General features: G+C 39.3%; 1 protein-coding gene across 1 annotated transcript in view; it reads right to left on the reverse strand.

Annotated features, from left to right (window-relative positions):
* Positions 1 to 26,311, reverse strand: part of LOC102696272 (protein tyrosine phosphatase receptor type N) — a 149,673-nt gene that overhangs the window by 97,357 nt on the left and 26,005 nt on the right. The window contains exons 2-5 of the mRNA XM_006636797.3: positions 14,805 to 14,855; positions 6,946 to 7,059; positions 2,921 to 3,026; positions 371 to 554 (exon numbers count right to left, since the gene is read on the reverse strand). Of these exons, the coding sequence (XP_006636860.1) occupies positions 371 to 554; positions 2,921 to 3,026; positions 6,946 to 7,059; positions 14,805 to 14,855 (455 nt within the window). The remainder of the gene's footprint in view (positions 1 to 370; positions 555 to 2,920; positions 3,027 to 6,945; positions 7,060 to 14,804; positions 14,856 to 26,311) is intronic.

The raw sequence follows: 26,311 nt of genomic DNA on the forward strand, positions 1-26,311 counted from the left end.
CATTAATACATATAATTTGTAAAAAAAAACTCATTTTCCTGATCCCCCCTATTTTGCAACAATATTATTACAAAATATCTAACATTTTTCAGATCATTTAAGTTATATGTGTTATATGTAAATTATACTTACAAAAGCCAAAGCCAAAATTTACATAGAATAAGAGTCAAAGCCATAATATACAATGTTATACTTGAGAGCCTCTTAGAACTGAAGCGGATGTTCAATACAGATATGAGATTTTCTTACAGCTGTACTGACTGACTCTCATCCGTCTTACATTCACTCCGATCTCAATGACCTAGTTCCACACAACTAAAAAACAATACCCAAAGGAGAGCAGTACTGTCCCTTTGCGGCTTCTGCTGACCTGGGGGTAAGAGTAAGGGCCAAGGAGCGGGGCCTGCATGCGCACAGAAGCCTGGGGCTGGTCAGAGAGAACCATGTAGTCAAGGTAACGCTGCATCAAGGCAGGATTCATCCGGTCAGGCCCAGGACGAGACCTGGAGCTGGAGTAGGACAGCTTCCCAGAGGATTGTGCTGATTTAGGAACCCTACAAAAGAAAAACTCATAAGAAAACCCTTCTTCTCTTTATACCTGAAAACCATTGTTAACCAGAGTGCCTCTGTTATTAACAGTGCAGACTCAGGGCAACCCTTGTATATATATATATAAGCACATACAGAGATGCAAAGCAAATTAGTGATATTCACTATTATTAGTAGTATTCAATATTAATTTAAGATTCATTTAGTTTAATGAGTATTATTCATAACAAAAAAACTGAAAATGTTAAAGTGGCCAATTCATTAAAAAAAAGATTATATTTATTACAATTGGAGATTTAACTGCTAGAAGGCAGCTCTAATATATTTTATCCATTGGATAATCTGACTTGAATTAAAAAATTATAGGCAATTTTTTGGTATCACTATATTATCTATCTTAACATTTATATGGATCTTTTAGCTTTGTATATGATAAAGAAAATACTGAACTCGGAACACCCCAAGAAACGATTCAAATGATTAAATAAAGTATGCGGGCTCAGTGGGTCGCAGACTTCATGGGTATGTTTCACCAAATACTGACTTTTACAATCTGAAATTGTTGACGATTTTTAGAACGAGTCAAAAGAGCAAGGTATTTTGTTCTGAAGGCGTCTGAAAGCCTTTTGAAAATTTTTCAAATGGAAAGTACTGTACATTTTCAGAGAATTTGCATTAAAAAAAAAACATTATTAAATGTAATGTACTGTATACTGGCCTGTGCCAGATTATGTTTTAACCAAATCTCAGAGACCCCATCTCATGGTTAATGCAGGGATTGTGTTTGCTGCCCTGACAAGGCACAAAGTACAAAGTAAAGTACATTGAGAGAAACTACAGTAGGATTGCAGATGTACATTTGAAATGGACCCTGCAGTGCAGAGTCCATCCAAGGAGCAAGATGCAAAACTCGAAGGACAGAATTTTAGGAACTGATGCATTGTGAGCACATGGACCCTCAGTTTGAAATATGTGCTGAGCTGCCAGAAATCCAGGATGGGATGCATGTTGCATGGAAACCATCTGCTGTATTTCCCTGGTCCATAGGCCACTGGCCAACGGAGAGTCTGTGGTGAGGCCATAGAAGCACTAAGGACTTCTGGTAAAGCAGCAGGCTGTAGACTGCTGTTAAGACTCCTGAAACCCCTGATGTGTGAAAAAATCTACTAATTAAAACAGATTTGAATGCCAGAGCGCCCGTTTTTTCTTTAAGATATCTGCTGACAAGAAACAAAATTCTGTTTGAGCATGTTCGTTTGCAATAAAAGTACAGATCGGAAAAAGATGTGTCCATACAGTATCATTTGCAATCCAGGAACATTCTGAAAACTTTTAAAGGGGCACTATACTGAATACTTTTGCAAGGCACTATACAGTATACTACTCTTTCAAGTTACCGGTCGCTAAACAAATAAGTTAATAACACCACTTCAAATGAAGTTTACCCATAACACGTTTTGGCTGTGACCGTAATCTTCTTTAAATGTCCACAGTCAGTTCCCAGATTCCTTTGTGTCTCTCTGTGAGCCCAACCTGGACAGCCCAGGCATATAATGGACAGTCCCATTACACAAAGAGGGCAGCCCAACAAGGGGATATAACAGTCTCATCTTACTCTTTGAGACCTCTTAAACACAGATGTCATTGTACCTATATTTGGGGAATCCAAAATCTTGTACATTTTGGAAATGTTATGCTAGTTTTCATCTTAGAACCATTCTGTCTTCTAGTCCCAAACAAAAAAACACTGTATTGTTACTGGGATATAATTGATGACCATTTTGAAAATCATTTTAAAAAGCTGAATAATTGAAATGAACTATAAATGGTAAACATATAAACATTTATAGTACTTAATAAATCTTCAAAGGACTTGGGGCGGAAAACAAAATTCAGTTTCATAAGGATTCCTAGCCTATTAAGCTAGAAATAACTGGGACAGCTAGTTGTTTTCTAGTCCCTAGTTCAAATGATAACCTTGAGATTGTTTGGAACCCTTCCTCTTTGCAAACTGCATGAGGATGCGATGAACAGCTCATCGCTCACCTGCCTTTTATCTTCTGCGGGTTCTGTCCCAAAAAATAAAATGATTTGATTAATAAAATCGATTAATAAAAGGCTTAAAAATGTTAAATGTCAAGTTCCAGGACAAGGGATTTTTTTAGAAGTGTAACCTCAATCTACCCCCATTTGGATCCTCAGAAAGGCATTAATTGAAGCATGTGATTCAGGACCTCACTGTCAATTTTTTCAGACAACTCCAACTCAATCTTTACTTATATGAGCTAAAATAACCGTGACTTTTCTCCAGCCAAGAATCCAAAGGAACGTTGCACCAGGACGTTGTTACAGACAAGCACAGGAAACTTACTGGTCTAAAAAGGCCTCTTTGGGTGAAGTGGAGGAGTAGGTACGAGGGACATGGATCATCTCTTGGGAAATGATGTACTGGGTGATGTCATCCTGCCACGACAAGCCTGAGACCAGGGAGAACAAAAACCGGTATTAAAAAGAAAAGCTGCTCTAAATCAAAATGGCATGAGCAAAACACTGTTAGACTGCTTCTTTGAAATGAGGTTTGTAAAATCTCCCCCGTCTAATTTGGATTGTCTAGTTCAAATTACCATCAATGCAAGGCAGATTTCTGACGGTGCTTCCATCTCAACACATAGCCAGATCCTCTTAACCAGTTTATCAGCCATTAAAAGTGTCTTTTATCTTCACAGCCCTTTTCAATTTGTCAATCTGACCGTACTATGCAATTTTGAAACAGATTACACTGCTACAGTACACTGTTAAACAAACGTGAGAACAAGCCTACTTCTGAAAGCTGCTGAATAGTCACGCTCTCCATTAGAGCAGCCACAAGAGTGCTAATTTCATTAAAACACAATCAAAATCTCTTGAATGCTCAGGGAGATTGGTTCAGCATGAAACACTCAGAAACGTTTTTATCATCCCAAATTTAGCGAGTGAAACAGGATGGGGAAAATCAGAATGTTCCTTCCATTGTAGCAGATACAACAATTATTACAAATTTAATCAGCTTGAAATGTTATTGTTTTTTATTTTTTTAAAAAGATCATACAAAGACTTATGAAAGATTTCTGAATAGATTTAAAAAACAACCAGTTTTCAGGGTACTCAGTTATCTACTGGGCAGGCAGCATTCAGTTTTATCTTTTCTTTGTACTGGTCTCAAAATGCTTAATAAACAGAATTAAGCCAATATGTTAACAAATGATTTAAATGTAGGTAAGGACTATCTGATGAAACAACTCACAGCTGATATTTTAATTACTGAGAGCTGTGTATTTGACTCTAATTGTGATAATTCAGTGCACAACTGGAGATTGCAGACACAACCTCTTTCCCTGTAATCATAGATATTCAATAATAAATTTAAAACAGATTCATATTTGCTAGATCTGGAATGATACCTCACTACCACTTGCTTAAAGTTTCTCGAGTTTTCACTTACATCCCTGAATGTCCACAGTATTTACAACATACAAACAAGGCATCCCAGAGACCTATGTCCTGACCACCCAGAAAACCCCAGACTGTTACCAAGTAGTCAAATCCTCTGTAATGCAAACAGAGGCCAACAGAAAAGATAAAGCTGCCTTTTAAACTAACAGAATACGATCTGTGGTTAAATCTCTCTCACTTTAAACCTGGATGCTACAAAGTGAATGGGAAACCTATCTCCCTAATCTAAGAATTTGTTAACTAACCAGGAGAGGCCGTTTTTAACCCAGGGATTCTCTAAACAGGAAATCAGAGTTTCTTAAAAACAACAGAATTGCAGGATCTTTTAACAAGGTTCAAAAACATAATTTCAGTCTGGTCATTACTGATGATCTGGACTAGGACCCATGTTTTATCTTCTGTGTCCTCCTGTCTTCTCTGTCTTTTTGCCTCTTCACATGTCCTCCCCTCTTCTCTCTCATCTCTGCCTGTTTTTATGCTGTGTTCCTGGACTGTTGATGACTCTTAATAATTTACGAAGAACTTAATTAACTAAGGCAAACCTTAGGATTGCTTCGATCTATGAATCTCGGACAGCTACAGTACATCTTAGCAAACATCTCCTTGCTTTGAGTCAAGAGAACTGGAAATGTTGACAATGGCCAGGTGCTGACTATTGTTCCTTAGATTATGACACCTCAATATCCAGCTCCAATAAATGGTAACAGGGTATTCATCAAATATACCAAAATACACAGTGAGTTGGACACAGAACTTAAAGTAAAATATATGAAGAAAGGTTGAGCAGCCTTTAAGGGGTCATAAATAGTTGAGAGCAGTTCGTTCTGGAGAGGGAGATGGTGAAACTACAGTGGTGGGACTCTCACAAAGACAAAATACCCAAGTTAAAATCCTCTCAGAAATTCAATTTTTGAAACATCCATGTATGTAGGACTGGCACATAACAGAATCCATAAAACGGATTAAAGTCACCTTCATGACTACAGCCCCAGAGCACCATTATCCCAAATGGGAATATTTCCCAACTTCCATCCATCCATTTTCTAACCACTTATTCCAATTCAGGGTCATGGGGAACTGTCATGGGAACTGGATCTGGATAAGCAACAGGCACAAGGCAGGGTCAATCCTGGACAGGACGCCAGTCCATAACAGGGCGGACAGACACACACACTCGCACTTAGGGGCCATTTTTAAGAAGCCAATTAATCTGCCACTGTGTCTCTGAACTATGGGAAGAAACTGCAGCAACTGGAGTAAACCCACACAAACACAGGGAGGACATACAAAATCCATGCAGATAGTACCTCAAGACTGGCATTGAACCCAGGGCCCCAGAGCTTCAAGGTAGAAATACTAACCACTGCACTGCTTTGCTTCCATACATCTGAACTTCTTTACCATTACTTAAGGTGAGTGGAAAACAAAACGGTTTTCACCAATATGGTGTGCAAATGAAAAGCATGTAATGTAACATCAGGCACCATTGCTGCTGCAATTTTTACAGCAAAAGTTTTTCACTGTATTTTTCATACATCTTGGGGTTTTTTTATCCATTAAATTATTACACACATACACATGAAAAAACGTGGTCAAATACTGTAGGTGAATCAAACATACTGTATAGAAACTGTGCAGATTTGTATTAAGCAATACACAACTGTGTTTTTCATTTAACACAATCTGGCAACACAGCAGTAGTTTCTAATTGTCTGTTGAAAGCAAATACAGCTCATGCCCTTTCTAAAGCACAATAAATTAAAATAAAAATAAAATCCAGCACAAACATTCTAACTGAGAATGAAACTCAAACAGACAACTAAACTCTATATCTTCACGTTTCCAGCTAGTCACAGTCAATAAATATTTTGAAAAAATAAAATGCTTAAATGTAAAAGACATCTTGGCATGAGACAGAAATAATGGTGTTGTGAAGAGTTGGCATTATGGCACATCTGGCCAAACAGCGTTATCACAATATTTACAGTGCCGTCAAAATAATTCTTAATGGCATCGTTCTCATGCTTATTTTCAGGAGGCATAACCATAGCAACAGATACCTCACTTCCTTTTCTCCTCAGCCGTGACACATTGTCAACACAGCGCATTTCTTCAGCAATACAGCTGCTTTCCTGTTCTTTTCAATGTGACCCACTGATCATCCCTGCTTTACTACAGTCTCTTCTGGCTCCCAATCCAGCCGACTGCTAGACAATCCGCACATCATTATTTTTTCCACAGTCAGGTATCCCCTTATGTTCCAATTCTTTGTATTGCTGTGCATCTGCATTTTGGGCATTTACTTTTAGAAACAAAAGTTGCTTCTCCTCCAACACAATACACAGCAACAGCAGCTATGTCAAGTATTTCAAATATTTTTGGACTAACCCTCCAAAGCCTTTTCATTTTATCTTCTGTTTTTGCCACATTTGCAAAACACAGGGGTATACTGTATACTGTATACAGAATTCCAATAAAACCATCTCAGGTGTTAATTTGTCTTGTGTAATGTTTTTACGTGGCAACTGCACAACAACAAAGGTTGAAAGTCATGAAAGCAAGCAACATGCTATGAGGTTTTTGACCAAACCCAACAAAACAAAGAATTGCCAGATTTTCGCAAAACATTTTGTGCCTCCATCGCGACGTATTTGCTTAAAAAAAACCTCCAGTAGAAACACAGAAATCTAGAATATGAGCTCTTGCTCTCTGTTAATCTCAGAGCCTTTTGAACCAGGCTCGTTTATCTATTTCCTCTGTTACTGGAGCTTGATTGTCAGGCTTTTCTACCAAGGGGTCAGAACTAAGTGTACTTAAAGTGCTTGAGTCATGACGTCAGCACCACAGACCTGAGCCAGCACTGGGAGCTGCCTTTAGTGTCCTTGTGCTCGGGGTGTTACATACCCTGCATGGTGAGGTGCTTCAGGACTTCCTGCAGGCGGTGGAGCACAGGGACAGACACTTCATACGTCACCCTCTCCCGCACTGAGGAATCCTGGCACTGCCCGAACAGGCCATCTGGAACGCACGAGGAAAACACGGTCAGGACACACATACACGTGCCACACGTACAACGCACCGCACACGAGGCGGTCCAATAACGCGAGCGCAGTCCGAGGGCTCATTCACAGGTCCGAATTCCAAGAGCGCTTATCGCCGGCTGATCTCATCAGTGCACAAACAAAAATAAAGGCTACATTTTACCCGGGTTTTGTTCTTTAGGCTATACGTAGACACTTGATTAAATATTTATTTCAATTATGTAAAAGATTTTAAGGAGCAACCTTCTTTAAACATTTTACAAGCGCCTAGGGCGTGACATTTTTATCACCAATGGATCAACCGATTGGTTCCCTTTCTTCTTAATGCTGAAAAGTGTCGGAACGAGCAGACAAAAAGAGCGCTACAGTACTGAATTGTATATTTCCAAATCACTTGATCTAATTCAGGCAGAGACACTGCAAACACAGAGAACATGCAAACTCCACACAGAAATACCCCCCCCCCCCCCAGGAATTGAACCCAGGGCCCCAGCACTGCAAGGCAACAATGCTCAACACTACGCCACACACTGCCCATGGCTGTATTTCTCTTTCCAAAATTCCATATCAAGTCAGTGCTATTATTGAATTTGGTTAAAGGTGTCAAAATGATTATTCATTTCTTCCAAGTTACCAGTACACACAGGAATATCGACCATCTTTTTATCACTGTCTTCCATAAGGTTACTCAAAATGACATCAAAATCATGCTAAGAACAGGCACTGAAGTGCTTGTTGCCAAGTGGTTTCTTTTACTTCTTTATGTATTATTTGTTTGACACAAGGTACAGTATGAAGGTTAACTTGAATTGTAATACAAGTTAGCTGAGAGCTTCTAATCGACGGCTGCATTATCAGATAGCACCAGATTTACTGTCAGAAAAACAAGCTTCACTGACATAGCCTTCCCAACCTGGTGAAACAGTAATTTCTGAACCGTAAACAGCCTAAACCACCACTCCAAGAAGTCAAGGTGACGGGGAGCACAGTCGATTTGTTGAGTAGCACTCTGGGTTGCCCGGACAGGTGGGCAGACAGACAACAGGACATTCCAAACTCTCCCGGTGAGTGACTCATCTCTTCAGCGCCTGAATCCACTGAGGGGGAGTCAACTGGCTGCTGTCAGCCTGCTGATGTCACTGTTGCCAAGGAAACCCTGGCGAAGTGCTGGGAACGGATTGAAGTGCAGCAGGTGCCTGAGAAAGGCGACCCAGTGTAAACACGGCTCCGGCCGTTGGTTCCTGATAAGTCCTAGACCTCAAAACAAAACAAAATCTCCCTAGGTCATATCCTCGATCCTGGTCACCTGCTCTAACTGCCTTCGTGGCTTACCCTCGGGTTCAGTTTATCATGCCTCTAAATATCTCTAAACAGCATACCGAAAACTAGTCCCTTTGAGAAATGTCCGGCTCCACATACATACAATACCAAGGTATCACCTTTAGGGAAAAGCAGTCCAAACTCTCTATGGTCGAAAGAGAACTCTAGTCTTTTTAATCTTCAGAATTTACTTCTAAAGAATAAACCTCCCTGACTTATTGTATATCAGTAAATTTGGCATAACAGCACTGTTAATGTTTGATTCCATAGAGTATTTTTTGTTATAAAAGAGCATAACAGCCCTTACAATTTTAAAGAAGGCATATATATATCTGTTTATGTCCTTTCATCGGTGTCTTCAACCACTGTATTTGGAGAAGTTTAAAAAAAGGACTGAATTTAAATTGTATCAAATAACTTTGCAGCTGTACAGTTCAACATTATTTATAATACTTTGCCCCTGTTTGATAACCTTTCTAAAAAGAAGGCACTTTTGAAATAAAACAGGGTTAAAAGAAAAATAGACAGAACACCTGGTGGTCTTCAACAGGGACTAATAAAAAATCATTTTAGCTTTTTAATTAAGAACACTTTGATCAACTTGAGTTTTTAAAAACTCTGAAGGTATTCACAAAGCCAACTTAAACCATGCCTTCAAGCTAAAAAGAGAAACAGGTCAACACAAAAAAGTATACCTAATAGTGAAAATGGGAAGCATTTTATCATCAGAAAAATGTGGGTGTATATGTATGTTTGGAACTGTGTGTATATGTATGTATAGATTTGTATATATGCATGTTCAGATTTGAATGTTCATAAGCAAGCTACACCACAGAATGAGGTCAGAACTTTTCCACAGGGTTATAAGACTGATTTTGGATGGAAGAAACCACCAAACAATACTGTGAAATCAATAGCGTGTCTAAGCTGAATGAATCTTGCAACCTGACATATGTTCTGTGATCTTCAAATGTGTTATTTACAGTTTTAAAGTTATTTATAGTTTTATTATTATTATATTATTAAGTTGCATTTATTATTTACAATTTTCCAAGAGGAACTTGTTCTGTGAGCTACAGCTCATGACATGCAGATCTTGCCTCCCAATTTTGATTAATTATTTTGGCAGACAGGGACAAAATGTGCTTCATTTTATTGACCAGGAAGATGAAACTCAGAGTTCTCTTTTAACTTACTGATACAAACTACATTTACAAAATTCCGATCACATGGTGTTCCTCCCTCTTTTATAACTATTAATTATCATCTCGGCAAGGTACGTTCAAATTCAAATTTCATTTAGTGCACGTTTTAAGTGACATTGAAAGCACTGAGGAAAAAAGCCTTGAAAAGTCTAATTTTTGCTCCATTTCTGTTCTTCAGTATTAAAGAATGTGCTCTATAATCAAACCACATTCTTGCTTGATCTTTGTGATATCTACTAAATGAAGACATTATACAGGGCGTATTGAGATTCTGCCTTCCTGTACATGTGCGCAAATGAATAGCAAAGCTACCGTCAGCATCAAGGGACCAATGTAGCTGACAGTAGACAATGGCAATGAATGTAAGCACTGCCTACACAGAACCTTGAAGTGCAAGAGGGAAACTGAAACAGAATGAGTCACACTGTCGGCTCCCACACACAAGTTTAGAGGTGGAGTTTATACCTGCTGGGGGAGACTCGGGTGTCTTGATGTAGCCGTGCCGCATCCTTAAGACAAATTAATTAAAAAGAAAAGACAGCAAGATTGTATCTAAAAAAATTTCAGAAAACGAGCATATGTTCAGTACGGCAACTGGAATGCCCGATTACATTATCCACTCCCGTGTACAATTTGGGTATTTTCTCCCTGTGGTGCCTTTGAAATTACAGGAGGAATGTCAGATGAACAGCGCTGAAATTGCAATGCAGCACATAGAAATGTATTTAAATTACAATACATGGGAAGCTAAAGGTAAGATAAAGGTAAGATAGACTTGATGTATCTGTAGAAAATCTTTAAAAAGGAGGGCAGCAGAAACGCATGTAAAATATTACAGAATTTCATACATACATCAGGCTTCAACAACTACAAAAGAACTTGACTCTGCGTAACCATGAAGCAGGATAGCCCATCTTATTGCCGTCTTCTTGAGTTCCTTCTTCTGAGGAATACAGTAGGTACATTTTTTGGCACCTTTGCAATGCAGGTTCATTTTTCTCCTCACGTTGTCAAAAAGGCAGGTATTGCAAGCTCCTGATCCTCCATATAGCAGTGTGTCTGCAATTACGTGTTCAGAGGGGTGAAGGATGGGAATTTGTGGTCAACGCCAACTCATATGTTAATGTCAGTTTGTCTGTTTGACTCTCAAGTATGATGAACACCACTGTCACCTAATTGCAGTCTCTTCACTCTAAACACGAATACTGTAAAAAATAACTAAAAGGCTCCAGTCGTTATGGAAATATCTGAAACAGATGCCCACTTCCGAGAATCAACTGTGATAAACTTAACTGTTTCTTGTAAGACACAAGACAGTGTAAAAAGCAAAGCAAGTTTATCTTGTTTTGAATTGTCTTGTCTCTTTGCAGTTACTCTGTAACACGCATTGGAATATTTCTTTCAAGTTTGGACTGGCAAATGTTTGGAACTGTATACTTAAATTGGAGAGGAGTGTTTTGGTGAATTTGTTTAGCCCTCAAAAATGTAAGTGTACCTGTTGTGTATGGTGAGTAAGATGGGGTATTTCCTCCCTATTTCTGTGACTTGGTCTACAGTCCCTCTCAATGCCCAGTTTCCATCTCAGTGACACAGTACCAGATTTTGTAGAGAATATAACAAATATTTCAAAAGGTTGAATGCTAGTAGCTAGAAGACCACAGAATCACAACTAACAACCTTTTGACAGTTGGGATGTTTGTTCCAAGCACCATTCAAGGGGCTTTTTGTTCTTTAAGTGAAGAGCTGTCTTCTAGTTAAGCACAACTGCTTTGCATTACAGGGTTTTCTAATCATTATGCTTCATATCATTTCTCAACCCAGCCAGTCTGCCATACTGTAGCAGGGCGATGTGCCTTTAGAAAACATTCACCCCCTTGATTTTTTTTAATTTGCTATGCTGCGAACTCAAATAGCAATATATTTACATGGGATTTTGTGTCACTGATCTACAGAAATGACCAAGAAATGGCAAAGTGGAAGAAACATTCTGGAAAAATTTTACCTGTAGTTTAAAAGAAAGCCGTGAAATATTCACCCCTTTTGAAATGACACTCCAAAGTGAGCCCTGGTGAATTTAATTTCCTCGTGTGATCACTCTAAAACTTGAATGGAGTCCTCCTGTGGTCAGTTCAATACATTGACTTGATTTCACAAGAAATACATCTGTCTATATAAAATGTCTCTACAACTCTGTGATAGAATTGTGGGGAAGCTCAGGTCTGGGGAGGGCTATAAAATCAAATCTAAGGTGCCCCAGTAGCAGAGTTAAATAAAAAATCAGGAAATGGAAAGAATACGGAACCACCGAAAATTTTAGTACAGCTGGATATCTCCCCAACTGAGCAACCAGGCAAGAAGGACCTTGGTCAGAGACGTTACCTAGAACCCAATGACTACTATGACAGAACTACAGCATTCCATGGCTGAGATGGGAGAACCTGTCTAGAGAACAACAATCTCTGCAGCACTACACTTTAAGTGTAGATCTTAGACTTGGGTGAAGATTCATATTTCAACAGGACAAATGACTCCAATCGTATAGCCAAAGCGACACTGTGGTGGCTTCTGAACAAGAAGGTGAATGTCCTTGAGTGGCCCAGCCAAAGCCCAGACTTGAATCTCTTTCAGAATCTGAATCTGAAGAACTTAAAGACTGTAGTTCACCAACATTCCCCATCAAACCTGACAGAGCTTGAGCAAATCTGCCAGGAAACATGGGAGAAAATCCCCAAATCGAGATGTGCAAAGCTAAGACAGACAAAATCCAAGAATGGTCTACCTAATGTTGTGCCAAACAAAGGGCATCAGCCGAGAGTTTGTGTGTTGAAAGTTGTCTTTATTTCATATGCATATGGGAGTCTTGCGCTTGTACACAAGTCTCCAAAGACAACACTTACAGTGCTCTTTTATACAGTGAAACTAACTATACAAGATACACTGCCACTTGACTCTTTGCTTGAATTGTGTCTATACAGTATATGGTCATTCTAGAAAGCTGACCAGTACATATATTTTCTTTACTGCCAGCCTGCATGACAAGCAGCATGCCTTCAGGAGAGGTCACTTTGTCATTTCCTTGAGAACAATGCCAGCTATGCAAAGACACCATGTGGCTATATTATCTTTTGAGACAAGACATCCTGAGACAGAGTTAGTAAAATATAAGTACAAAAATACAAAGCCAACAAGATATAACACAAACTTTTAGTAAAAACATTTAGTTAATTCCCTCACTAAAATGAGACTTTGATAGCTGAATCGTCCAAGAAATGAATTCAGAAACTACAGTAGCTCCGGAACTTTGCTGCTTGAGTCCCGACCAAGTTAGAAATCCTGAACATATTTCTCCTGTACTGCACTAGTTACCGGTCTCTTATGGGAATGACTTTACAATTCTCTTGTTGACCTACCAGGTGCTGCATGGTCAGTGTCCTGTGAACCTACAGGAGTCACTATCCCTACATGTCCCAGTTTACTCACTTTGTTCTATTGGCTCTAGAATTCTCAACATCCCAAGGACGTCACATCATAAAAGCCTATTCAGCAGCAGCCCCTCATCTTTGGAACACTCTTCATGACCATATTAAACTCTTTACACTGTAAATCATGCCCTAAAACCTTATTGTTTTTCATGGCCTAATTCTATCTTTTAATTTCACATTTATAAATCCTTTATGTATTACATTTTTCTCTTTTTCTGCTTACTTAGGATTTTCAGAATCTATTTCGGATAGATTTAAATTTTTGTAAAGTGCCTTGATTGCTTGATTGAAGACCAAAGCTATAAAAGCTGCAAAAGATGCTTCTACAAAGTACTGACTTAGAAGGTGAATACTTCAGCAAAGAACATATTTCTGTTTCAGTTTTCATAAATGTGTTACCCCATAAATATGTTTTTGCCCCTTTACATTGTTGCATACAGGTATGTTGTGGGAATCAAGGGACAAGAAATGAATAACAAATAATTTCAATGTTCTTAAAAGTCTGACTATAACATAATATTAGCAATTGTTGGAAGGGTGATGAGTAATTTCTGAAGGCACTGTATATATGAGATTTGTGAAGCAGTCAAAGTGTCGTGCTTCACGTTTGGTGTATACACAAAACAGAGGCCAAGGTCTAGATTTATTTCTGTGAGAATCGTGTGTGGTGAGAGCTTTTCAAGTTTGACAGACAAAGAAAAACAAAATCAAACTCAGATTAAACCTTGAAATACGTTTAGTTTATCTTATTAATAATAATGTACTCAGACCAGTGACAAGTGTACGTGTGTGTGGGGAGAGGGGGGTGTTGATGTGCTTCAAAATCATGTAAGCACACTATGGAATGAAAAAGGAAGAAAAACAAATTGGTTAAGTGAATGCCAAACTCTTGGACTGTCCTGGTGAATGACTTGTTTCACTCAAAACATTTTACAGAAATAAGGAGTGCCACTGGCTGTAATGTGTGTGTTATTCTTTCAGATGAAGCCTCCGAATCATATTTAGGGAAAATTATTACCGAGACCATAATTAGGGAAAGGACTTTGATTTCTGTGGCCGTCTTTCAACTACTCTCAACACATTCGACTTGTCTGGAAAGGAAGCTTCTACAGTATGCCGTTTCACAATTAGTCCTGGCTATATCAGAGTGTTACAAACATAGTAGCAGACACATCAACTGAACTTGGATACTTAGTCATCTTCTAAAGTTTTGGAACAGGTGTTCCAAAAAAAAACAACAATTAATACATTAGTCAGTCTCTTCATTGAAGGGATTTCCTGTATTAGGCTTAAAATGTACAAAAAAAACTTTCGCGGGGAAGAGTTTTTCCCTGAGGAATGCTCCTAAAATGTTTTCAGAAATTGTAACTAACAGAATGCACCTACAGAAAACACCACCAAACAAGTCTACTCTTCAAGTACACTGGTAGCCCATATGCACCGAGGTCTATAGTACTAAAGCGCAGATCCTGGGACATGGAGAAGTAGCTTCAATTCAAAGCTCCCTTGGAAAACCTGCAGTTTTTGAATATTCAGCCCAGTGTTCATTAAGAACAAAAGGGCAGCTGGAGTGCCCCTTATCTCTTTCCTCTCACTTAGGGGTTGGCACAGTTTTTTGATGCTGATTATGAAAGACTGTGCTCCGTTCCGTTATCAGCCTTAGTTGACTTTAATTGGCCACAAGTCACACATTAATAACTCAGACAGACACTTACCATTGGTGCAAAGCTCCTGTCTCGAACACAGACGTTTCTCGAAGAGGCAGCCTTGAGGTAAAAGAAACAGAAAGACATTTAAGGATAAAAAGCACATTTTAGAATCACAATCTCACCGATCTTGGTCTCGTGCCACGCTCGGAATATGGAATTAATTTTCATCAACACCATTAATGCTTAGTACGCAGCCTCCCAGACAATTTGAGCTGGAAGGCTGGGGAAATAAATACAATTTCTGGGGAAGATCCAAGAATTTTGCTTCTGAGGTCTTTCATAAATTAGCACATAAGGCCAAAACATTTCTCACAACTAAGCGGGACTCATTACATTCAAAGGGGTGGCATGCCAGCACTATAGTAAGCATTGCTGCCTCATGGAGTTGGGGCTCTTGGTTTAATATCTGGGGTACAAACTGCATGAAGTTTGTATGTTCTCCATATGTTTGCATGGATTTCCTCCAGGTGCTCTGGTTTCCTTCCAAAGGAAGGAAAAACATACTGGTAGGTTAACTGGCTTTTGGGAAAAGTGTGTGCGTGTCCACCCAGCAATGGAGCCTATCCTGGCTAGCAAAGGGTGCAAGGCAGAGTACACCCTGGATGGGCTGCCAGTCCATCACAGGGCAGACAGACACAAAGACTGTCACAATTATAGTCCCTCCTCCTTAAGGGTGCTCCAGCCCTTTCACTTCAGACTTAATTCTGTGCACCTGACCCCTTTTCCCAGCCCACCTTAAAAGCCAGGCGCTGACGTTCAGCCTGGCTCTGCATCTGGTTTCTGCACCGTGCGAGTCCGGGACCTGGAAGCGCCTGGTCCCGTTAAGGTTTTAACCTCTGTTCCTGTTCCTTGTCTGCCGGTTCCGCCCCGGTTCGTGTTTTTAATTCCTTGTTTGGATGGATCACCTGGCTATGGACTTGTGTTTTTGGATTCCCGCTATGGATTACTTTTGGATTGTTTGCCTTGGCCACACCTTCCCCGTGCACCAGCGCACTTTGGATACGCCCCCCCTGTTTTCAGCCCCGTATCCCTGCATTACTTTTTCCTAGTGTTTCCCACTTCTTTGGATTGTGTCGTTCCCATAGGGTCTGGAAAGAACTGTTCGTTACACAGACACTCACACACACTCACACCTGGGCCAGTTTCCCCAGAAGCCAGTTAAATTGCTAGTACTGTATGTCTTTGGACTGTGGGAGAAAACTGGAGCTACTAGAGGAAACCCATGCCTATATATAACATATAAACTCCACACAGAAAACACCTCAGGAACTGATCCCAGGGCACCGCAGTTGTGAGGCAGCAATACTAAACACTGCACCTCTGTGCCAAGTGCCCGCATAGGGTAACCCAGCTCAGACTTCAACCTATTAAACAGGAGCACTATCTGTGCCACCCTTAGTACCACCATCTAAGAAGCAATAAACAGTCAAACAGTATTGCTTTTATGACCTGAAAGAACCTCTGTAATTTCCATAATGAAACTTATGCCTTTCCAAATATTTCAAACCGAGAAACAAAGGAGCAAATGTTTTTGAAGGAAAGCTGTACGTAAATGAGAAAACAAGACTCCCTAGGATCAGGAATGCTCTAATTAAGCTGTTGTTGAGGAAGACGTAAAAAGAAAAGAATAAGCTATTCACTCATGTTGAATAGGTAATGAAGTCAGTAAAGCAACGAGTCCTTTCAGGCCTTTATCCTCATTGTTAATGTTACATTTTTGGTCTTTAGTGTATGCAGAGAAAATAATTATCTCGGTGCAATTCCAGCCGCAGAAAACAGAGTATTTTGAGTATTTGGAGCCTACATTTACCATGCTTTGTTATCTTTGTTTTTTCACCACCACATTATAAAATCCACATTTAAATTTAAATTACAAAATGCACATAGCCATTAGGACCACTTTCAGAAGGCTTACAGAAAACCTTTGGAATGCTATTACCTAAGCAAAGAACAATTCCAAACCTGATAAGACCTGCAGCTATGGAGATCAAAGCAATACAACTCAAAGCAGAGGTTCCATTGAGACAGAGCTGTGTGACATTATACTCTACAACACACTGCACTACAATATATACAGCTGTATGACATACTTCACTACATATACAAGATTGTGCAATACACAGCACTATAGTATATACAGCTGTATAACATTATACTGCACTACAGCATACAGAATTTTACAACGCACAGCACCATAGTTTTATTCAATTTAAAAAAATGTAACCTCAATTTTGTGATTTTTGTGTTTTTGTGAATTTTGTGATTTTTGCGAGCTCGCAGAAAAAGACATTTCATTGCCAGCAAGTACTGCTGCCTGCCATATTGTCATGCATTTGATAAATAAACTTTGACTTTGATAGTGTACATAGCAGTATGGCATTATACTGATTGTACTGCAGAACAGTACACTGATTCGTACATATTATACCATAATATACAGCTCTGTACATCGTATCGCACTACAGTATACAGAGCCACATGACATCATACTGCACTACAGTACACAAAGATAAAAGCAATATCAAGAACAAGACAGGCATATTGGAAAAGTCCATTTTTGTCTTGCTGGTGTGCAAATATGAGTCTTGGATTGAATTGAGTTTTATGTGATGAATGTTAAAAATAAGCTCATTTATTCATATTGCTTAAAATGACCACCAAATAAGATGGTTGGCTTTTAACAAGAAGTCACTACCAAATGAGTATAAATCATCCATACCACCCTGTATCCTCATCTTTTTTTATCTCAGAAGTTAAGCAAGCCCTGATTGGGCAGGAGGCACAGAACCTGAAAAAAATCTAGAAACATTACTACTTAGAAGTGACGTACGAGGACAAATAAGTGACACACAGCAACGACCAGAGCAGAAATTACAACATCTCGCCTTGTGGTGAGGTGGTGGTGCTGCGGAAGATTTCATCTTTCTTATTTTTTTAAACTTTTTATTTAGCGATGAAAGGGTTTACAAACAACATTACATAACCATAAACATTTGCCTTCATCTTACATTTCTGCCACATTGTATATATAAAATAAACTATTTACCAAAAGGTATAGGTGTCATCTTTCTGATGGAATATACTGTACTGTATTTTTGTGAAAGCTACATTTCTGTTCTCACTGAAACTACTGACACTTTTAGGTTCAACGTTTTGGAAAGGGCAATGCAGACTAACATTCCTATTAATCTATCCACGTAAACGGGTCCATATGCTGAAAATGGCACAATGCTGAGAAAACATTCTGTGTGAATGTTTGTGATTCCCCTTTCATGTGGCATAATGAGGATTTTACATTTTATAGAGCATTTTTGTTCAGGTCTATGGACAAGCAAGAGAATGGAGTATTTGAACAGTAGAGTCCAGGACTGCTGCTTTTGCCTGCCTCTCTGTTAAATACAATAAATCATGGAATCATTCTGCTTATTAAAATCCAAAATATTGAATTATTAATTTCTTCAATACATTTAACTGAGATCATGAATGATTCTTGCCCTACAATGGACTGGTATCCCATTCAGGCTGTATCTTGCTTTGCGCCCATTGCTCGTCAGGATAGGCTCCCCCTGTATTAGGTAAAGCACTTAGAAAATCTGTGACAAATGATTCTACGATGCCTTTCCACAAGAAAAACGCCGTTAACGTCTGCAAGTTCGAAGCCCGCCCCTTCCATTGGGTTAACGTAAGGATTTAGCTTTGCCCTAATCACACACCTCTGTTGTTTCTGTTGTCTCCAATGTTTGTTTCTCGGACTTAATAATAAAGCTTAATAGCATAAATTCCTCTCAATGTGGTTCTCCTCTGTGACTTTCTTATAAGTAAATATGTGACTCCACTTTGTATAAGCTGACAAACACATGAAAATATGCTACAGTCGTCTTTATTTTAGCACTAATGCATCTTCTTCTACAATAATTAATGCAGTTAAAAGGGAGGGCTGTATATTTAAATGAATGGGTATCGTCATTATTAATCCCAGTAGTGAAATCACAAAATATAATGTGTTCCTCTGTATTTACATTCTATGCTTGTGAGTTAAAGGCCCAAGTGTCCCTCCAAGAATCTTATAGATGAGATTTTTTTATATGTTTCATCCAAGCAAAGTACCCATGAGATATCACCTAGAACAAAGTGTCCAATTTTGACAGCAGACGCCATTTAAGCCTTAGAGCACGTTCAAAGAAAAACACAAAATCACAGCCAAACCAAGCTGACAGAACTTAAATACGTTCAGAGGGATTTTAAAGTAGAAACAGTAAAAACAGATCAGATACAACTGTTGAACTATGGGTAGGAGTAGGCACAGTGTATATTTAGTCTGTGTGAGTCAGTCACGTTGAGAGTGACCATTTTGTAGGAGAACATATAACGGGATTTACTGTAGATCCAATCTGCTTTGAAATATGGCTGTAGCTGCATTCTGCCCTTGAAGTACTCAATACCGTAAGAATTAAATATGGAGCTGCTGACTGCCTCAAATACTGCAGACACTTTCTTGGAACACAGGCATTGCTAGTCTGAACCCAATCATGTTGTCACTAGACAACTGGGACTGGAATTCCACAAGTAACCAGTAGCAGTATCAGTTTAGGGTTGGGATGTGTCAGCTTTTAGTGCAGCTCACACAGGGTGAACATACATGCAGCAATTATTCAGAACTTGCTCCAGGCTAGATGCTTCAAATCAGCCAGTCTGTCTTGTTCATGATCTTGTGACACTTCTAAGCACTCATTGGGCTGAATTATGATACAATACTAATCAAATTACTTTGTATAGGATTTTAATATACAAGAAATTGACACCGTCTAAAACCATTTATCCTTCCTATGAAATCAAATGATTACTGGATTTCACAATTAAACCACCATCATCAGAAGATTACGACACTTTTTTTTATATACCAGGGAGACAGTACAGCAGGATGAATATTATATACTGTACGGGTATATTATCTACAGCGATGCATTTGCTGTTTAATGAAACTTTTCAAGGCTTTTGTATTATTACTGTATACTGCATATATAAAATGTTATTTTGCTGTACGAGCAAAACAATTTGTGATCATGAGATGTATGTGAATGATAAGCAGATCCATTTTGTAACCATTGTATCCATTACAGAATCGTGAGGGATCCAGATCCCATTCTGGCAAGCAATGGTAATCACAGGATCAGTATCACGCCAAATGCATTTAAGTAATTCCACACATACATTTGATATTAGAAAGCAACATTTGTGCTTTCAAGCGACTGCAAGTCTTGGGACACATTTAAGTACATTAAACCCCATAGTTTAATTTAAAATTAAAATTAAACAAATTAAAATTAAAGTTTTCACTCTATGAGACATAAAAAAACGATTTCAATGTACTGTTTAATTCTATATCAATTTCAATTGAATAGGTTTTTTTTTTCAGTGGATGCCAAATTATTGTATCCATTAAGAACATATGAGAATAAAGATTAGGCCTAGTGTAGAAAGCAGACGAAAGGAAAGAGATTAAGAAGGTCAGTGTTTCTTGAGGGAGCAGAAATGGACTGTTATGCACAGTCTTTAATAGCATGTTTTTGAGTAACATTCAGCCAACTGCGGGCCGAACAACAGCCATGTGAGATGTTAACTGTTGGGAAAACACAATATCCCCATGTTTTCTAGGTGGATTTTGTGGACTTGAAATGAAGGTGACACCTGTGCCAACAATGTACACCTGGCAGCTCTCCCTTCTAAAAGATTCTCTCTGAATTTGGATGCCTCTCCAGGACAGTCCCTTTGACACTGTTTCTCCCATCTATTAAAGTTAGATTGTTGCAATAATCAGTTCTCCCAAGATGCTCTTTGCAACGTTAACAAGTGTAACAGTTCAAAAAGAGAAGAATGCACACCCAAAGGTGCTGAGATCCATGGGATTTGATCAGATCAACTGGTTGAGCAGGATTCTCTACTCCATGACTGTATATGATACACTGTCAAATTTACACTACATGGACGACATGAATATTTGGTTCAACAGAGACCTTATATCCCCTAATATTCATTAGTTAGACATGTCCCACATGAATGGAAGCCTTATTTCCCCAATCAAACAATCGGATAATAAGCTGATGAGTTATTTTGTAGATGTATACTGTAAATATCTCAAATGATTACGAGACAAAGCTCTAAAGTTGACCAAAGTTCCTAAATGGAATAAACATAATTATAAAAACATATTATAGACTAATTCACTGTTGAATCCAGTTAATATCAGTGTCAAGCCAGAAAGTTCAAACTGCTTCCCTATTTAAAAGTACATGATTACTTCTGCTAGAGATTTGGACTTTCTCAATGCTCACTTATCTAAGTGAGGAAATTGCGATGTGCAGCTAATCTGTGTTTTAATTACCTCTTTATGTTTTATCAATGTATGCGTTTTCATGTGGACCAGAGATTATAAAAGTAATTCCCTGTTTAGTGTGTGAAAACCTTTTGTACATATTTTTTTCCCTTTGTGAGGATATCTAAAGCACTCACATTTCATAGTGCCATTACACTAAGCAGAAAATCCCCATCAATAATTACTGTACCTTCAGGCAAGGTAGAGTTTGCATAGGTGAGGGGCAAGTAATCTATCTCAACCAAATGATCTTTTAACATGATGTCCACATTTTAAAACAACCAAGGAGTAATCCAAGATCGTATTTTATAGAGTACTTAATAGATTTTGTTATCTTTCCAGGTCTAGTTTCTAAGAAGTTCCTCTCTGTTACCTTAAGAGTTTTTTTAAATATCTGCTAATCAAATATGTAGTCTTATCCTTTGATTCCTGAAGTCAAAATCTCTCATTTCCAAGGTATTTAATTTTAGAATCCCTCTTAAAAACTGTTCTTATTCTGCATAATTCATGAGATGGCAAACTATGTTCAAAATATAAAACTTATGGAAATGTGGACAACATGGTGGCGTAGTGGTTATAATGATTACAGAGCTGGGGCTCCGAGTTCAATACCTGTGGTGCTATCTGCAGGGAGTTTGTAAGCTCTCCCTTTTTGTGTGTGGGTTTCCTCCAGGTGCCTCAGTTTCCTCCAAAGACCAAAGACATGCTGTTGGGTTAATTGGCTTTTGGAAAAATTGGCCCTGGTGCCAGAGTGTGCTTGTGTCCACTGTGGGAGTGAGTGCCCTGTGATGCACTGTCAACCCATTCAGGGTGTGTCCTGTCTTATCCCCCTTTGCATGCTGGGATAGGCTCCAGCTCCCCCCGCTAACCTGAACTAGACAAAGCAGGTAGAAAATATTCCGCTCTTTAATCAGTTGTTGTAAATTTAAACCGAGCCTCACATTTTCAGTGCTCTGTCCACAATTCATGCCCATCAATAAAAGAACGAAAAAAGCCACCAAGCACCCAACATTAGACAAAAGTCACCTCAAACTCAGAAAAATAATATTTTGCAGCAATCATATAAGCTTATTAAGTTTTTAGAGTTGAAGGCATTTTAAGACAAAGGTGGAAACAGATTCATAAACATATTACAGTGGTAGGCAGGTTTGAGGAATGGCTGACATTTTACTTGCAATTCATATTCACAATTCAATCAAGTAAAAAAACAACAACAAGGAGATTCTGTATTATATTCCTTAGAATAAGTGGTACATTGGTCTAAACAACAGAGGTGGTGCATTAAAGTGAGTTGTTCTTACTTGAATTTTGAACATTCTCCCATCAGTAAACCTGTCAGGTTATGCCATTTACGCTGCATAATTTACTATATGAATCATACGTATACATACAGTACACTGCAGCCAAATTATCTTCAATTGGATTCTATTCTAATGTATTTTGAATAATTAATGACAACGAGTCAACCAAAATAATCTGACATAGAAATCTAACATCAATAGTGTAAGTATCTCACTATGTTTATCACAGCTCTTTAGTATTTTAATCAGACTTTGAAAAAAGGAGCAAGTATCATTTTATACTGGACTCAATACATTATACAAGCCTTCTTGGACTGTTTTATTTTCAGCCTGAAGTTTATGATAAAAACAGAATAAAACACTGTGCCATTTCACTGTTCTCCTTTCGCCCACTAACTCATATGATAAAACGAATTCAACAAAACACAAAAACTAAAATCTCTACATAATTTACTTTAATTCAGATTCTAAAAGTGGTCATGTGACGCAGCAATTTGACACCAAATGTCTACATGGACTTGCTGAGATAGGCTCTGCTTTCCCCTTGACCCTGAATTGGACAAAGCAGTTAGACAATGGATGCATGTTGTCATGGCAGATAGCACTGAGGTTACATTTGGGGTTACTGGATTTCTGGAAAGTTCATCTACTTGTGTGTGCTATCAGTGAAGACCAATTGTATCATTTTCTGGAAGAACACATGTATATGCATCACAGTGAATATACTTATAATGCTAAACAAATCACAGCCTGCTGCCTACCACTCTCGTTGTCTCTGTGTTCTCTGAAGCCAGGTCAGTGAAGTTAAATAATATGAGTTTAACTGTCAATTTCTCAGTAACGTCCAGCACAGGGGTCACCAATCCTGGTCCTGGAGATAGTTTTTCGAACAGCTATGGGCCATGCAAGAGCAGTTGGTATATTGGTTCACATAAGCTCATAACAAGCTGGTGTAACTTTTTAACAGCCCAGATGGACTGAAAACCTGTTGACACCACAGGATAAGGGACCCCTGATCTACTGGTAAAAATCCAGAGAGAGGCTGTATGCAAGAATCAAGCCCTATTCTGCTTTAATCACATTATTGGTATTAGTGGGAGATGATGGTTAAGAAAGCCGATATACAGCAGAGACCCTAAAGACATGGATATTAAGGTCTCGACATACTGTATATATTGCTAATTTGCTAAAGATAACCTTTCTAATCAGAAGTCATGCAATGTGTGCACCTTTTAATCCTGTGATATTTTACTAATATTTGTTGTATACTATATTTTTTCAGACTTCTATGTCAAATCAGCCTGGAGGACACCAGCTTAAATCCAGACCTCACTACCTTCTAACTAGACCATTGTTTCCAGGAGGTTGCACAAATCAAAATGTGTGGCTGTCTAAAATATTCAGACTTCTGTCCCTTGCCAGGAGCTGTTGCACTCCTCCAGTTGACACAACAGAGTTCGTCATCCTCTGCATCCCAAAAATGCCCAATTAAAAGCAAACAACTTGCTTATACAGTATATGTCTTTGAGGGCATGCTCATTTATCTCAGGAAACGGAGGAAAAAAAACACGAATCTCTTTTTCTTAAACTACAAAACTGGAGAAACACAAAATACTTCCCATTTTATGGCAGGTTTACAAGCTGCAAGCTCTGGTGCAAAATGCACTGTTGAAGCAAAAACACAGCATTTTGAATATATACTGAGAGGCATTAAAAAACCACACCAAATAACAATGGAACCAATGGCTGCTGTGTTGCATTTTTAAGTGTTATATATATCAACTCCACCTCTGACTAGGCAAATTCACTCAAATAAAAGTAACAACCTTGACATATGAAACATTACTGTTGCACGTAAGAGCCTGAAGCTTAGAATTGTGAGAAGCGTCAAAAGCCTTTGCAATTCTCTTCTTGCCTGCTTCCCTCATAGAAACAATCCAACAAAAATACAGAGCTAAAACAGCAAAAGCAGAGATTACCTGCTCTCCCACAAAAAGAGAAATGCAACCAAATATTGGACAAAGGAGCTGAAGAAAATCGATTCTGCAACTGTGGCTTTTATTGCTCCAGATTGTGGGGCTGATCTGCAGCTGGTCAAACAGTGGACGTGGGAGCTGCTCAGTGTTGAACCATTAAATGGGACTCAAGGCACATCAGACTGGGAAAACCCCCAAAAAGGGGGGCATTCACATGTTGGGGGTGGGGTGGGGGAAGACCTTGGAAAGAAAGCCGGTCAAAGCAAACAGCCACAGCTTAGCTAGCATATTGTTCAATCACAGTTTTTTTCCTACTAACAAAAGGCGACTCCTCAGAGAGTTTCTGCTGTTTACCCAATAACTGAGCTTCTGCATCCCTGACTGTTTTGTACAATCTTACCAGCGGGTCCAGGAGAGAGCCGACGGCTTAGGCTTCACCATAGCGTCCTGACCATCCGAGTCCGGGGCTCGGAGCGCCTGGCCTCGTCATCCTGTTTTTATTCCCTGTCCCTGTACCGGATCCCGTTCCAGTTTTTAACCTTGTCTTGTTTCTCTCAGATGGATCACCCGGTTTTGGTCCTTGGACTTCGCCCCCGATTTCGCCCCCTGACTCCTTGGACTCGTCTGCCTTGACCGCCCCCTCCCTAACCACCAGATCACTGTCGTCACGCCCCCCTGTCTATCAATCCCTCCTGATCCTCGTCGTCTCCTCCCTGACATCCTTCTCCACTTACTTCCGTATTATACCGTCTGCATAGGGTCCTGAACCGAGCTTCACGGGAGCCTGGACCGGCTCTCGTTACACATGATCACGCGTGCTGGCGGAAAACTGTCCTGAACCCACAGGTTGCTGTGTGCCAAGGAGGTGTTCTCTGTATGTGAGGTAGCCAGGGAGGCAGAGCATTGGAGTGGTCCAAGCCATCCACAAGGGCTCTGGGAGAAAGCCTGGTGAATGACACCCTTTTGTAGCAGCAGAGACTGACAGGCATGTTCTCCAGAGAAAAGGTAGGATAGGGCAGTTGTAGGATGCTGAAGCCCTGGGTGATAAAAATACATGCACGAGGCTGCAGAGGCGTTGCCAGTGTTTGTAAAAGGAGAAGAGTACAGCTGGAGCAGTCTTTCCCAGAATGGGAGTAACTTGTTGGAGCTAGAGGGGATCAGATGGAAAAGAGATTCCAACAGACGAGACCATGGTTTGGGAATACCCTGGTGGGGGAGCAGTATGGAGCAGTAGAGCTGGAACTGCAGAGTGCATCCTATAGTGCTCTACAGAACAAAGCTAACACACCCTAGATCTGGCCTACACAGACTGGTAGAGAGTGTTTCTTTGAACATTTCCATTTGGTATGGGAATCTTGGTGACGGGGGAAGAGACAAGCTCTCAAAGATTATAAGCAGAGGCAACAAAATTATTGGTCGGAAACAGAACCGGCTGAACCACATCTGTAGGAGTGTTTATAGGAGAGCAGTGTGAATAGTAAATGATGATCCACTGCACTCCCAATTTGAAAACAATACCGTCCGTACGACATTTCAGTCTACCAAAGGATACAAAACCATTTTTTAAGTCATTCATCCCAAGTGCCATTATTCTTTTAAACTCTGATGAATGAGCCCATTTCGAGTATTGACAGCATTGACAGCATACTGTATATGTGCACGCAGCTAACACTTCTTATCTTATGCTTCACACTTGAATCTTACGTTTTTCTATTGTGTGGTATTGTTATTTATATTACACTGATTGAATATGCCTGTAAAATCCACTGAATGTTTTCCTTCATGTTGTCTAAGTGAGGACAAAGCAAAATGCCCCCTGTATGTGGTTAATAAAGTAGATTCTATTCTATTTTCGGTCTGAGT

The sequence above is a fragment of the Lepisosteus oculatus genome, chromosome 12 (genome assembly GCF_040954835.1).
Source record: "Lepisosteus oculatus isolate fLepOcu1 chromosome 12, fLepOcu1.hap2, whole genome shotgun sequence".
Classification (NCBI taxonomy): domain Eukaryota; kingdom Metazoa; phylum Chordata; class Actinopteri; order Semionotiformes; family Lepisosteidae; genus Lepisosteus; species Lepisosteus oculatus.